This window comes from Hemiscyllium ocellatum, chromosome 10 (genome assembly GCF_020745735.1).
Source record: "Hemiscyllium ocellatum isolate sHemOce1 chromosome 10, sHemOce1.pat.X.cur, whole genome shotgun sequence".
In the NCBI taxonomy this organism is placed as follows: domain Eukaryota; kingdom Metazoa; phylum Chordata; class Chondrichthyes; order Orectolobiformes; family Hemiscylliidae; genus Hemiscyllium; species Hemiscyllium ocellatum.
This window is the reverse complement of record NC_083410.1, coordinates 45,210,002-45,225,488: the sequence shown is the minus strand read 5'-3', so window position 1 is coordinate 45,225,488 and position 15,487 is coordinate 45,210,002. Positions and strand designations below refer to the sequence as shown.

The following is a 15,487-nucleotide window of genomic DNA, read 5'->3' as shown; positions in this document are numbered from 1 at the left end:
AATCAAAAGGCAGACTAACATTTAAATGAATTGAGACTATAAAAAACTTGTAGAACAAAGGGATCTGGTTGTTCTTGTAGATGAAACCCTGTAAAATCACATGCAGGTGCAGCAAATAATTAAGAAGGTGAATGGAATTTTGACCTTGACTGCTTTTGGAGTTTTTAAAGCAGGGAATTCTTATTATACATGTCCAGGGTAGTAGTGATATATTGTGTATTGATTTGGTCCCCATATTTTAAAAAGGGATACACTGGCATTAGAGTTTGTTCAACAAAAGATCTAATTCAGGTAAAAACATTGAAATAATCAAAAAATAGAAGCATTGTGTTTTAAAATTTCTGTCATTTGAAGATTCTGGGAACATGAAACTTATTTTTAGTGATTCTTCTTATTAGTTTAAGAAATGCAAGTATCTGTGATGGATTCTCAAATGCAGAAGCTTTTACAATTCTTCCTTTCAGAGAAAGAGGTAAATGTTGCCCTTTAACTAAGGAAGTTATAATGATCAGAAGAGGTCCAAAAAGTATCTTTGTGTCAGAAAGACTCCCTCTTGTTAAAAGTGTTGATATTTTGTTTTTCTTCACAAAATATTGGAAAAAATTCTAAAAAGGGATTGACCAGCAATATTCATTCAATGCTGCATCAATAATAAGTCATGATGTGATAACGTAGATTCAACAAAATGCTCGAATGATAAAAGATTTAGAATCAATATTGCTGCTTTAAAACAAATGCTCTAGAATGGGGAATTCTCCAAACTGAAATGAGTGGATAAAGCAGTCAGCTGTCTGAAAGAGATTTCCCAGGATGCTGCTGGAAATGGCGGGTGAGAGTTGGGGGAGGGGTTGGATAGGCTGGGACTTCTTTCACTGGAGCATAGGAGGTTGTGTGGTGATCCCACAGACATCTATAAAATCATGAGGGGTATAGATATGGTGAATAGCAGGTGTCTTTTCCATAGTGTGAGGGATTTCAAGACTAGAGGGCATATTTTTAAGGTGAGAGAAGGAAGAGTGAGCAAAGACATGGGGGCAATTTTGTTTACATAGAGAGTGGATTATGTGTGAAATGAACGTCCAGAGGAAGTGGGGAATGCGAGCATAATGAATGTTTAAAATACTCTCAGGTAAGTGCATAAATAAGAAATATTTGGAAGGATCTGGGCCAAGTGCAGGCAGGTTTGAGATTATGGTCGGACCAAAGGATCTGTTTCCGTGTTGTGTGATTCTATGAAATGTGAAATGAAGCCAGTTATAAGGAAGCATGATGAATACTGAAAAGGGATGTCCAAAATTTTAATGTAAAAAGCAAAATCAAGAATATATGTTGTTTTTTTTCACAAAATGTTGTCCTTCTGTGTTTTCTGATTTGTTTGCTTTTTATGCTTAATATATATTAATTCATTTAAGGAAAAGGGGTATCTGTTATCTTCTAGTACAATCTGGAAAGAGACCAAGTGGAACTAGGGCAGTGTTGATGGTTATATGTTGGGTGAGGATAATTGGGTGAGGAACCTGCCTGGGTGTATAGGTGGAGAACAAGCAATCAATGATGCTGGAGTTGAGGTATGTGTGTTGGACTAATATTCTAGATGGAACAGCCTGGACTCTGTCTAACCAATATTTCATCGTCTGGCGTTTAACATTCTTCACAGAGTTTCAGGTGGGTAAATTGCTCCCTGAATACCCAGTGTGGCCTGCTGAGAAGTCTTCTCCTATACATCCATGGCTGATGATTGTTTTAAAGCATAGTCAGAGATATTCCTCTTTCTGTTGTACATGTTTAGCTGTGCCAAAATAAAAGATGGGTGAGTTAAATTCTAAAATGGCACCGCTGGTGCCAGATCAGGGCATCTCTCAATGGGATTTGGGAACAAATGTTTATTTTGAATAATTAGATTGGGTATTTAAACTGTACTAAAATTACTACCCTCTTTTGAAACCCCATGAAAGTTAAAGTTCACCTCAATTTCTGTTTGTTTTTCTACTGGAGGACATGCTGTACAAGAATCCGCTGCCATGTTACCTTCATTGGAACATGGCTGCAATTCAAAATTTAAGCACATCATTGATTATGAAACACACTAGGATGGTTGTGCAAGACACTATTTAAATGCAAACATTTTACCACGGCTTCATTATTGGGGTTTAATCTGAACCCTGATTCCTGATGAAGGGCTTATGCCCGAAACGTCGAATTTCCTATTCCCTGGATGCTGCCTAACCTGCTGTGCTTTAACCAGCAACACATTTTCAACTCTGATCTCCAGCATCTACAGACCTCATTTTTTACCCGAGTGCATGCACACCACATGGACTGCAGCTGTCCACTAAAATGCTTCACTAGCATATTTTCAAGAGAAATTGGGAATAAAGTAGACATGTTGGCCTTGGCAGAACTCTCTTCTACTATGAATTAATTTAAAAAATACAAGACAGTTAATTCAATTTTATTGCTGTTCTGTCCGTGTGTGATTATTGAAGTCCTTGAAGCTCACCACTCTTATCAATTGTCCCAGTCTGCTCTGAGCTTCCCATCTTTAGCTTTGTATTATTATAATCCATTTGGAGACTGATAGATTTTAAAATATATTTGGATTCGAAGAGACTGACTAAGGAATTGCATAACAGGATTTCAAGTTAAATAAAAACTAAAATCAAAATCAAGTAAACATGATTATTAGACAACTGACATTTTAAAGCATGGCAAAGCAACTGCTTATTAATTTCTTAACATACCTGATGACCCCATGCCACATTTACATGTTATGATGTATGCTCCATAGAACTCTAGTTTTAGAGGAACCATTCCACAATTGTTCCTAGCTTCCAAGGGGAACAATTCTCTCCATTTCACTGTGTATCATAAGAAAAAAGTAATTTCTCTCAGTCTGCTAAGAATCCCTGAAAAGGTTTCCAGCCACATTCCCAATCCTGTTGATTCCCTTGCTCAGCCTCTCCAGGTTGAATCTTCCTGTGGCCTTACACCAGACTTCCTGAGATTCTGTATATCTTGCCGTGACAAAGCCAACTGCTCTGTCTTTTGTTTTCAGGGGTTATGCCAGGCACATGAATTTCAATATTCCATGATTTGGGTTCCCTTTCACCACAGCAACCAGACTACATACACTTTTGACAGGCAAAACTAATAGGATGTCACATGTCCCTGCTCATTCCTCCATTTATTGTGAGGTAAAGAGACCATTTCAAGAATGACCATCTAATGACTTCAGTGATCATAACATATCATAACACTATTCTGTTTCAATAAAGTTCAATGCAACCCAAAAAGAACAAAGTTATCTCTATTCTGGAAGCCCTGCAGCTATCTAGCTTGAATATTGACATGTGTGGCTTTTGATTTGAACTACAGTTTCCATTTTCATTACAGCAGGCATTGTTGATGGTGTGGTCTGAGTGCATTGGTGTCTACACACAATTTGATCTTGGTACAGACCAGCTGTCTAATACCGTTCCAAGAGCTTGCAGCATTGATCCTGTTCTTGGAAGAAAACAAAACCTATGTACAGTTCTCTCAATTTGGGTTTCTGTGACTTGTTGATTTTCCAAACAGGGCTAAGTATAGGGCTCAAGGTCCAATGCACCTCTACATAGGTCCCCAGCCTCTATTCCAAAAAAAGTTGAAAAACACAGTAATGTTCCCTTCCATCTCACTAACATGATTATATTCCATTTTGGCCTAACAAACTTCTCTAATAAAGCTTAGAATTCAGTAGGGTTGGCAAACCTACCCACAAGTGAAGCTCTAGAAAATCCAGGTTAATACAAATAAGTTTAGGTTTCCTTTGAACTCTGTTTTTATGCACATTAATACTAGATACAATTTCACATGCTAACACATCCATTACATTATTAAGACTATTCGCGATATGTGATTCTCTCTTCCAGTTGTATATAACAGAGAGAAAAAAATGTAAGAATATAACAGCAATTAAGACTAAATGCTACAGTCTCTTACAATCTATATCAATGCATTCGATGAGCTGATGATGATATGGTAGCTAAACTTATAGATAACAGAAAGATAAGTAGGAAAGCACGTTGAGAAGATGACATAATAAGGATGCAGAATGATGTAGATTGGTTGAGAGGGTGGGAAAAATCTGGCAGATGGAATGTAATCTGAGAACATTTTTGAAGTTTGGTAAAGTAGGAAGTTGGGATTTAATCTGTGCCTGATCAGCAGTTCTGATGGGTACAGTCCTGAGAAGAGGAGGGTCAATGCGGTAAGTGAGCAGAGCCATAAGAATATTTGGATTTCTCTTCAGCAATTTGTTTACACCTCTCCACTGGACTGGAGGTGTTTAGGCAAACTTGTGGCATGTTAAAAGGTCAAAATCTTTGTAAATGAATCCAACATCTCATAAGCAAACAGTGGGTGAGATCAAATATCATCTTTCAGGAAGATCATCCACAGTGCTCTCACAACCATGTCAGTGATCATTGAAATCAGCTTTTTGACCTCAAACCATCTTGAGAAATAAAAGAACCACAATAAAGTAAGAATGGCCTTCATACATTAAAAGATCAATGCTCAAACAAGCCCAGGGTCTATTAAGAAATTCTATGGGATTAAGAGGTTCCTGCCATTCGATGTCACCTGAAAGCTTGCCCACTATTTATAAGGCACAAGTTAGGAGTATGACTGAATATTTCAGCCAGGATAAAGCAGTCTACTTGATTGGCAGCACACCCGCAAACAAACATTCTGTTCCTCACCACTGATGGTCAATTGCTAAAATTTATATTATCTGCAAGACGCATTGCAAAAATTTACTAAGGATCCTTACACAGTATTTTCCAAACCCACAACTACATCCATCTAGAATAACAAGCACAGCAGATAAATGGAAACACCATCTCCTACAAGTTCTAATCCAAGCCACTCACATCTTGACTTGGAGATATAGTGTCACTGGGCCAAAATGCTGGAACTCCATCCCTCACACCAAATGGACGACGACAGGTCAAGAAAGCAGCTCACCAGCACCTTCTCAAGAGCAACAATCCATCAAAAAGACCAGCCTTCCTTCCATTCACGCCATCTATATTTCCCACTGCCTCAGGAAAGCAGCCAACATTATCACAGAACCCTACTCCCTCTTCCATCAGGCAGAAGATACAAAAGTTTGAAAACACATACCAGCAAATTCAAGAACAGCTACTTCCCCATGGTTATCAGACATAAGAATGGACCTCTTATATATTAGAGTTGATCTTTCTCTACACCTTCTCTGTAGCTGTGACACTATTGTCTGCATTCTATTCTGTTACCTTGATGTACTTACATAACGTATGATTTGTCTGGATAGCACACACAAAATAAAGCTTTTCATTGTATCTTGGTGCATGTGACTATAACAAATCAAATCAAATCAAATCAAAGATAGCCAAAGCTGGCTTAGTCAGTGGCACCCACCTCCCATGAATGAATGATTTTTTGAAAACTGTGTACGGCACATGTGGTTCAATTAGCAAAATCCTCTATGTTAAGAACTCTGGCTAGCAAATGACCCATAGGTCTTACTTTGTACTTAGCCTTGTCTCTGTGTCTTTGGTGAATTATTTGAAGACAGTGTGCTTGGTCATACAGACCTTGAGTGTTGGTGAAAAAGAAATGAGATGTTTTGTCAAAACTTTTCATCTCACATTCATCAGGATAGATTGCAAGAATACTATCACAAAGGGGAAAACAAGATTTATACTTCATGAGAGGAAAGTGCTGATTGTTTGGCAAGTGGACTCTAGTTGGTAGAGGTTCTGAAAAAGTGTCACTGGATCTGAAACATTAACTCTGAATTCTTTCAATAGATGCTGCCAGACCTTTTAAGTTTTTCCAGAAATTTCTGTTTTTGTTCGGTTGGTATTGGCATTACCAATTAATAATGATTGGCAATTAACTGCCAGGCTTTAGTTAAACTTTAAATCATGTTGACTATGATGGTCAGGCCATTGCCCTATGAAATGAACCCATTGAATGGCTATCACATATTTAGTTGAGTTGAAACAGATACAGTCCAAATAATAAGGTCCTGTGTATTCATTTGGCTTCCAGTGCTCTCAACTGCATCACATGACAAGACCACTTGATAAAATTCTTCCCATCAATCTTATTGAAGTGTGCCTACAGTGCAATATATGACCAATGGGTCACCTCCTTGACATCATCAGAAGATTGGCTGGGTGTCTTAAAGCCCTTCCACAACAGAGATTGTAATTCCCAGGCCCTATTTCCTCTCCACAGTCAAAGGAGAAGAATCTTAACTTGTTTTACTTCAATGGTATTCATTTAATCGTTAGTTGTTCTGAAATCCACGGATTAAAATAACAACTATTTCAGTCGCATATTATTGAAGGTATATATTACTGGCTAGAAATTACAGTGACAGGTGTATTGTATGAACAAAATAAACATGCTTTGATTATTGCACATTTATAACATGGTAAAATTTCACGACATAACCTGGAATAGCAAATTAGATCATTTTGTGCCTCTAAATAGCCCATTTCAGTTAGATTAATACAATTTATGATTCTTCAAAAACAACAAAAATAACTGCAGGTAAAATAATTGCAAAATATCGAATTATGCAAAGCTATGCTGAGCTTCCATATAACTTAAATGATTTAAACAAGTACAAATATTTAAGAATTATTAGCTATCATCACTTTGTTGACATAAAAAAAATTCTCAATGAAAAACTAAACAGTGAAACTAAACTCATTACAACATAATTTGTCACAACAGTCTCATCACTCTAGAGAACATTCTGAGAACATTTACTTTAGCAATTTTGATTAAGCACAAAATTCTATTCTCTGTGTAACTCGCTTGCATTGCCATTCAATTGAATTTTTAAAAGCATACTTGTACTTATTAAAATTATCCACCTGATCACACAGGAGGCTCCCATTTCTAACTCCAGATTGTAAGCAATCACAAGGTTTGCACACATCAGTTGCTGAGTGGCAGACATCTACTTTTCAGTAAAAATAGTCTCTACACCATTCACAATTTATTCTTACAAGAGTTGATTGAACAATGTTCACAGATTAATCAGACTTTCAAAGTAGATTTGATTCAAATATGCTCAAGTGCACAAGGTTTGCAAATACTCAACTCTGTTAAAAGTTTAAACACAAAGCTTGCCTCAAAATACTTTAGATGGTAATTGCAGACAGAGATAGTAGCTCAATTTTTTTAATGGAAATATAGATCACCTTGTGGTGATCTGAAACTACTGATGAACATTTTGGGTTGGGTGTAGCCTCACTGAACCATTGTGCAAGGTACATGTGTAGATGGAATCTAGAGTCATGCTTAAAAGAGACATTTATTCGATTTGGGTGGAGCACTTTGGACCTGAAGTAGGTAACACACAAAAATAATGTATGCCCAATTAGATGGCCAAAATCCAGACTGAAACTGGGACTCGGGCAGTTAATGCCACTTAAATAAGATGTCAGCACCTGTTCTGCCTCCATAAATAGCATACTCGTTTGAAAAAGGCTACATATTGAGTCAACATAATGGGCTGAATGGCCGCAATCTATACTTCCATTCTGTTTGAGTTCCTTGCTAACTGCAGTGAAAAGGGGCTGGTGAGGTTGGTGTAGCAGTAGGGGGATTAGTAGACAGTGGCTGGGAATGGTAGAGATTTGAGCTATGGAAGAGTGGGTACGTAATGAGATTTATGGAGTTAACAAATATTAACTTTTATCTTGGAAAGCAACTTTGATTTTCTTTAATCCCACTCAACTTGTCACCATCTCACAGAGAGATTTTAAATAGTGTACTCTTTAAAGTGAGTCATATCTACATCAATATTCTTTGAAACAAGTACAGGTTTGTAATCCATTATAATCTCCCTGCCATTTTATTCTTAAGAGTATAATAATAACCTCATAATAATAATCTATATACATGAATATGAAAGTGTTAGCGTGAAGGTACAGGCAAATGCTATGTTACGTTTTATTAGAAAGGGCTTTGAAATATTAAGGGGATGAGATTCTGCACACAGAATACTGCATTCAGTTTTGGTTTCCTCTTACAGAGAGTGCAACAAAGATTTAGCCAATGGAATCCTGGCATGACAAAATTGGGCTATGAAGAAAGATAGAGTAGACCAGACTTACTTTTATTTGAATTTTGAGGAATGGGAGACTATTCAAAATTGAAACAGATCGCCAAACATTCAGGTCTTTTTCTACCAACAGATCAGTGGATCAAAATTCCAGTGAAGTTCATACTTAAACATTAAACTGCCCATTAATTCTTAAGAGGCTTGACAAAGTAGAAGCTTGGATATGTTTTTTCTGTTGTAGTCCATAACTAGAGGTCATAGTCTCAGATTAAGGATCAGTCATTCAGGACTGATAAGAGTGAAAAGGAACTCCATTAAAAGAAATTCAGAATTGCAAGTAGATAGGATAGTGAAGAAAACGTTTGGTATGCTTTCCTTTATTGGTCAGTGCATTAAGTATAGGAGTTGGGAGCTCATGTTCATAGAATCCCAACAGTGTGGAAACAGGCCTTTTGGCCCAACAAGTCCGCACCAACTCTCTGAAGAGTAACCCACCCAGATCCATTCCCCTACCTTATTATTCTATGCTTACCCCTGACTTGTGCACCTAACCTATACATCCCTGAACACTCTGGGCAATTTAGCATGGCCAATCCACCTAACCTTCACATCTTTGGATTGTGGGAGGAAACTGAAGCCTCTAGAGGAATTCCAAACAGACACAGGGAAAATGTGCAAGCTCCACACAGAGGTCACTTAAGGCTGGAATCGAACCTGGGTCCCTGATGCTGTGAGGCAGCAGTGCTAACCACTGAGCCATCATGCTGCCCTATTGTGGCTGTTCAGGACCTTGCTTAGGCCATTTTTGGAATATCATATGCTATTCTGGTCTCCTTGCTATAGGAAGGATTTTGTGCAAGTTGAAAGGTTTCAGGAAAGGTTTCAGAAAAGATTTACAAGGATATTGTCGGGTTGGAGCATTTGAACAATAGGGAGAGACTGATTAGACTGGGGCTATTTTCCCTACAGCGACAAAGGTTGAGGAGTGACATTATAAAGGTTTATAAAATCATGAGGGGCATGGATAGGGTAAATAGACAAGGTCTTTTCCCCAGGATGGCGCAGTTCAAATCAAGAAGGCATAGGTTTAAGGTGAGAGGGGAAATATTTAAAAGGGACCTAACGGGGAACCTTTCAAACAGAGGGTGGTGCGTCTATGAAGTGAGACTGGTACAATTAAAATATTTAACAGGCATCTGAATGAGTATATGAATAAGAAGGGTTTAGAGGGATATGGGCCAAGTGCTAGCAAATGGGACCGGATCTATTTAGGATATTTGGTCATCATGGATGAGGTGGACTGAAGGGTCTGTTTCTGTGCTCTATAATCTCTATGACTCTGTGATTCTAAGCCCCTTCAATGAAAAGAATTCTCCACTCCTGAAGTTGTCCATGCTCGATCATTGAATACAGGTGCATCCAAGACAGAGATTGATAGGTTTTGGGGTACTAAGGGAATTGAGAAATATAAAAATAGTCTGGGAAGGTAGAATTGAAGTAGAGGATGGAACAGATCTTACAGAACACAAAACAGGATTGAAGAGCTAAATAGCCTGCTCCTGTTCTTAATAATTTTGGGAAGTTGTTATGTTCCTATAACATTTAAAGCAAGTATTATCAAAATCATCTTCAATAAAGTAATGTGGATGTTGGTATTCTGAAATAAAAACATAAAATATTTGGAAATAACCAAGTTTGATAGTACTTATGGTAGGTTAAAGAAAGTTAATTTTTCAGATCAATGAGCTCTTGATTTCTCAACAGTTAACATTAATTCTGTTTCTCTTTCCCCATACACTGTCAAACTTATTGAGTATTTCCTGCTTCTTCTGTTTTCATCACCACCTCCAACATCTTCACAAGTCATCAACAATACCCTCTTGGAATGACATGCATTACAATCTTAAAGTTTTCTGTATTCTGCTACCATGGGTTAGCACAATAAATGCTGCATTTCTAATGCACTTACTCAGCCAGTAATGTATGTGCAATAAATGTGGCTTTGCCAACTTTGCATTAACAAAGTAGTAAAACAAAGTGACAGCAGTACAATTTTTTTTCTAAATGTGATGAGTGGATTATTTCCTTGATGAGGGTAAAAGTTGAATTTAGAGGAAGGCTTAACATAACATGATCAGTAAATAATGAAAATGAAAAATAACTAGTGACTAATTGGATAGTGTGGTAACTACAAACCTTGAATTGTTTCAAAGTGAGTAACAAAACTGACAAATAAATATTACAACCACAACATCAACAATAGAAATTAGAATACTTTTTATAAATTAAAAAAATGTTCAACTTCAGCCAGAATGTAAAGAAACCAATATTAGATCATATGTCAGATACATTCCACTTGACTTTTTATTTAAGTTATAGTAGGGTAAGTTAAAAGCAATGTACAATAAGTAGCTAATCTGTTCTCACCTATTATTAAACCCTTGCTGATTTTTTAAAAAGTTCCAGTAGTAATTCCAACAGTAATTCTCAAATTTATTCATCATTGGACCATTTAGGGGAGATAAAAAGTCCAGAGAACTATCCATCAGTCCTATTTCCTTTTTGCTAGTCACTGTGAAACAACTCATCAAAATTAACGGAAATAATGGTATTATTTTCAATGAGACCAATGAAGTATGGTTTCATGCTGGAGAGTTTCAGTGTGGACTTTGAGTTCATCCACTATTCCTTCTTTCTGTCAATTCCACAGTATTGAAAACACAACCTTGCAGTTGTTTACTGGAACAGTAACATCAATTTTGTTTATGATGATCCATGCCCTGCATATGGGAGTTGGTCTGGTACTGTGAACAAGACAAGCAGTGGATCATTGGGGATTCTGAGCCATTCGCTTGTGTAGCATGAATTGCACCATTGCACTTCAAGAATTTGCATTTTGGATCAGCCTGCAGGCCGCCCGTTGGATCCTCATGGATTCCACTTTGCAAGCCATTGGACTTAATAATAAAATCATGAGCAACTCTGAAACTGCACTTTTCATTTCACCTTTAAATTAGTTTAGATCTTCACATGTGGCAAACATTTACTAATCAATTAACTGCATAGATGATCTATGCCAATGCCAGCCATCATTACGAAGTTTGTCAAAGTGAGTTCAGTGATTTGAGGTGTTATTGCAAAAGAACAAGATGGGAAAGCAAATAATGTCCATGCACATTCCCCCTTGGAAATCTGAATAAGGTAGGAGTTCACTAAGTAAAACATCATAGGCATATGAACATACTCACTAATACAAAACTGAATAGTAACAGGTCAACACACACTACACCATTAGAACAACAAACTTTGTACAGCATTAATCATCAGGAACTGATTAAAGAACAGCTAAGTTTGCAGATGGTGACATGATAATCACATGCAGTGAGTCATAACTGCTGCTACAGTAATAGAATTGTTTTGGTACATGAAAGTTTTCTTTCTTTCATATATTATACTACATTACTAAAATAACCCTGATATTCAGCATTCTTAACAGTCAATGTACCATGTTCATATTGCATGCTTGCCTTTGATAAACTCAAACATATACAATAATATTCAGCAAGTATATTTACCAGCAATGTTGACAGTTATCACAAATTCCACCACCATCTTGGAAATAGTCATGAGAGAATGGATCTGTTAAAGTGTTATGGTGGCAGCTGATGGCCTGATCATAGCACTGGCAAGGTTTATGTGGTTTAAGCATGAATCAGTTCACCTTGATGGAAAGGCTTGTCAATGAAGAGTGGCTGACAGTGCTCAAAAAAACAAGTTATTGATGACATTAGAAAATAAACAGTACAAAGTAGCAGAATACAAATTCTTGTACAGGTTTTTAGCAGTTGTAAAATTTTATTTTTCAACATTAGGAGTTAAACTTTGTAATGTTTCTCTTTCTAACACTCACTTGACAACCACACACTCCTTAAATAATAAACTCTCAGTGCATAAATATCAGAAAAATCAATTTCTGCTTAGCAAAATTCATACATTAGAAAATGATTCTCATATAAAACTAATATGCACATTTTTGCAATCAAGAGTTGAATAGGCAACAAATATAACTAGCATGTTTTTGAATACATATGGGGTAGATCTTGACTTTGTGTGTGGTAATGTATAATGGGTGACAGTGAGTCAGCAGTCTGCTTACATCACTCATGATTACTGTTTCCATTGAATCCAAGATCTACCATGGAAGGTATATAGTTCCAGTTGGAAGCCTTCCCCATAAAAGCTGTGAATGCTGCTTTAATTGGGACAGGTAGCATTACTTTATATAAGAAAGCTTCTTAAGCTTTCCATCAATGGGAATATCTCCTCCTTACCAATACACATACCTTATCATTTTGAATACCTCTAACACAGTTCCTCTCAGCCTTCCTTTCTCCAAAGACAACAATCCCCACCATTCTATTCTATCTTTTTTTTAGAATTCATTCACGGGATAAGGGCACTGCTGGCTAGGTCAGCATTTACTGCCAACCCCTAATTGTCTAGAGTCAATGACATTACTGTGGGCCTGAAGTCATATGTAGGCAAGTCCATGTAAGGATGGCAGTTGCTTTCCCTAAAGGACATCAGTGAATCAAATGGGTTTTTCCGACAATCGACAACAGATTCATGGCCATCATTCAACTCTTAATTCCAGATTTACATTGAATTCAAAGTACACCATCTGTCATAGTAGGATTCAAACCCAGGTCCCCAGAATGTTATCTAGGTCTCTTGATTAATAGTCCAATGACAATCTCACTTGGCCATTGTCTCCCCTATCTATGTAACCGAAGATCCTTGTCTGAAGAGCCATCTTGATGAATTTTTTTCAAAAGACTTCACATCCTCATTAAAGTGGGATGCCCAGAACTGGATGCTGCACTTCACTTGAGGTCAAACCAGTGTTTTACACCTGATTAACATAACTTCTTTCCTTTTACAGTCCATACCGCATTTAACTGTTCTCTCAATCTGTCCTACCACCTTCAACAATTTACATCTATATACACTCATGTCCCCCGCTCCTCCAACCCTCTTCACAATTTCCATGGTACATTGGGGAAACCGAGCAAAGGCCATGACAATGCATGAATGGGCACCACACAACAATCAACAGATAGGAGGGTTCCCTCCCAGTACGGGAACACTTCAGTGGTCCAGGACATTCAGCCTCGGACCTTCGGCTGACCATCCTCCAAGGTGGACTTCGGGACAGGCAGCAGAGAAAAGTGGCCGAGCAGAGGCTGATAGCTAAGTTCGGTACCCATAGGGAGGGCCTCAACTGGGACCTTGGGTTCATGTCACGTTACAGGTGATCACCATTGCACCACACACACACACACACACACACACACACACACACACACACACACACACTCTCACATACACACAGACACAGGTACACACAGACGCGCACACAGACACCCACACTCCCACATGCACCCCGTCACAGACTTAAGACACTCTGCACTCACTACACACACACACACACACACACACACACACACACACACTTTCTCACACTCACAACTCCCATCCCAGACAGGCACACACACACACAGACAAAGACCCACATGCACACATATATTTTGTGTGGAGAATTTGTACTTACAGAGTTACATTGCACTTTGCTCAAAAACTGCATACATTTATGTAGAACTCTGAGCTCAAAAACTGCATGAATTTACGTAAAACTCTGTTATCTCACTTTTTAGGTAAGAATCAATCTAAACATCAGGTCTTAGACAGAGAACACAGGGGGCTAACACCTTCAACATATTGTCTAGCTATCACCATTGTTAACAGCTAACCCGAGAATGCATCTTTAAAAAAAGGTTTTGTGATTTATACATGAAAGAAGTGAAACTATCACTGTATTCTAACAGATGAAAGGCTTAACAGACAATCATTTTTTCAAAGTATAATTTCAGTTACATCACACTGCAAATTTTTGCTATAAATTCTGTGTTATGATCAAGCCCTCCACTCTCACCTGATGAAGGAGCATCGCTCCGAAAGCTAGTGTGCTTCCAATTAAACCCGTTGGACTATAACCTGGTGTTGTGTGATTTTTAACTTTGTCCAACCCAGTTCATCACCGGCATCTCCAAATCATGTTCATCTAGGTGGCAGAGGTGGCAGTTTTGGAAGATACTGTTGTTGGAGACTTGATGAGTTATTGCAATACACTTTCTAAATAGTTCACATTGCTGTCACTGCATGTCAGTGGCAAATGGAGTGAATGTTGTAGACGGTAGATTAAGGGCCAATTCAATGGGATGTTACGTCTTGAAGGAAGTCAATCGTCCTGAGTGTTGTTGGAGCTGCAACCCTCAAGGCAAGGGAAGAGTATTCTCACTTTGTGTAAAGTACACAGACATTTAAAAGACATGAGATTTACCACAGAATGCCGATCTGTTGATATTATTTTGATGGCTGGTGCATTCAAAATAGTGTGGGATTCAGCAAAAGTAACTCCATTGATTGTCATGGAGAGCTGGTTAGGTTCTCTTTTGTTGGAAATGGTCATTGCCTAGTTTCTGTGAGGCACAAATTGTATTTTCTACCTATCAGACCAAGCTTAAATGTTCTCTAGGTCTTCTGCATTTGAATACAAGCTGCTTCAATATCTGAAGAGTCATGAATAGTGCTGATGATTGTGAAAACATCAATGACCATCTTCACTTCTGACCTTATATTGGAAAGTGGGTCATTGATCATGCAGCAACAGATAATTGGGCTAAGGACACATTCTGGAGGAACTCCTGCAGTAATTTCCCAGAGCTGAATAGACTGATGTCCAAGAACCACAACCATCTTTATTAGGCTAGATTTTATTCCAACCAGTGAAAAATGTGCCCCAATTCCCATTGACTTCAGTTTTGCTTGGGTTCTTTAATTCAACACAGTCAAATACCAACTTGATATCAAGGGCAGTCAGTCTCACTTGCCTACTGGAGTTCAGCACTATTATCCATGTTTTGACCAAAGCAGCAATAAGGTATGCGGTGGAATGATCCCGGTGAAACCAAATAGACCGTCAATGAATAGGTTATTGCTGAGCAAATACTACTTCATAGCATTGTTGACAATCTCGTGGAAGCAGTAAAATGAAGATTGGGATTGCCAAAGATTGTCAAGGAACTGTTCAAATAATGTGTGAAGTTAAAGAAAAACAGTGTTGGGTATCTCAGCTATCCTGCTATATGACTGGTTTCTCAAAATATCACTTTCATTGGGGTCCTATCAAGTGAGCGTTTTGATGGGGAGTTGTAATTGCTTAAAGAATGGAAATGTTTGTTCACATAGAGGATCAAGCATTTCAGTGAAATGTCTCTTTTTATAAAAGATTAGTTGAAGGGGTTTTGAAGGCTTCAT

At 37.9% G+C, this 15,487-nt stretch overlaps 1 protein-coding gene across 1 annotated transcript in view; it reads right to left on the bottom strand.

Annotated features, from left to right (window-relative positions):
• ush2a (Usher syndrome 2A (autosomal recessive, mild)) overlaps positions 1 to 15,487 on the bottom strand; it is a 985,309-nt gene that overhangs the window by 829,160 nt on the left and 140,662 nt on the right. The window contains 4 exon segments of the mRNA XM_060830996.1: positions 6,915 to 7,044; positions 10,916 to 11,050; positions 11,686 to 11,804; positions 11,806 to 11,862. Coding sequence (XP_060686979.1) covers positions 6,915 to 7,044; positions 10,916 to 11,050; positions 11,686 to 11,804; positions 11,806 to 11,862 — 441 coding nt within the window.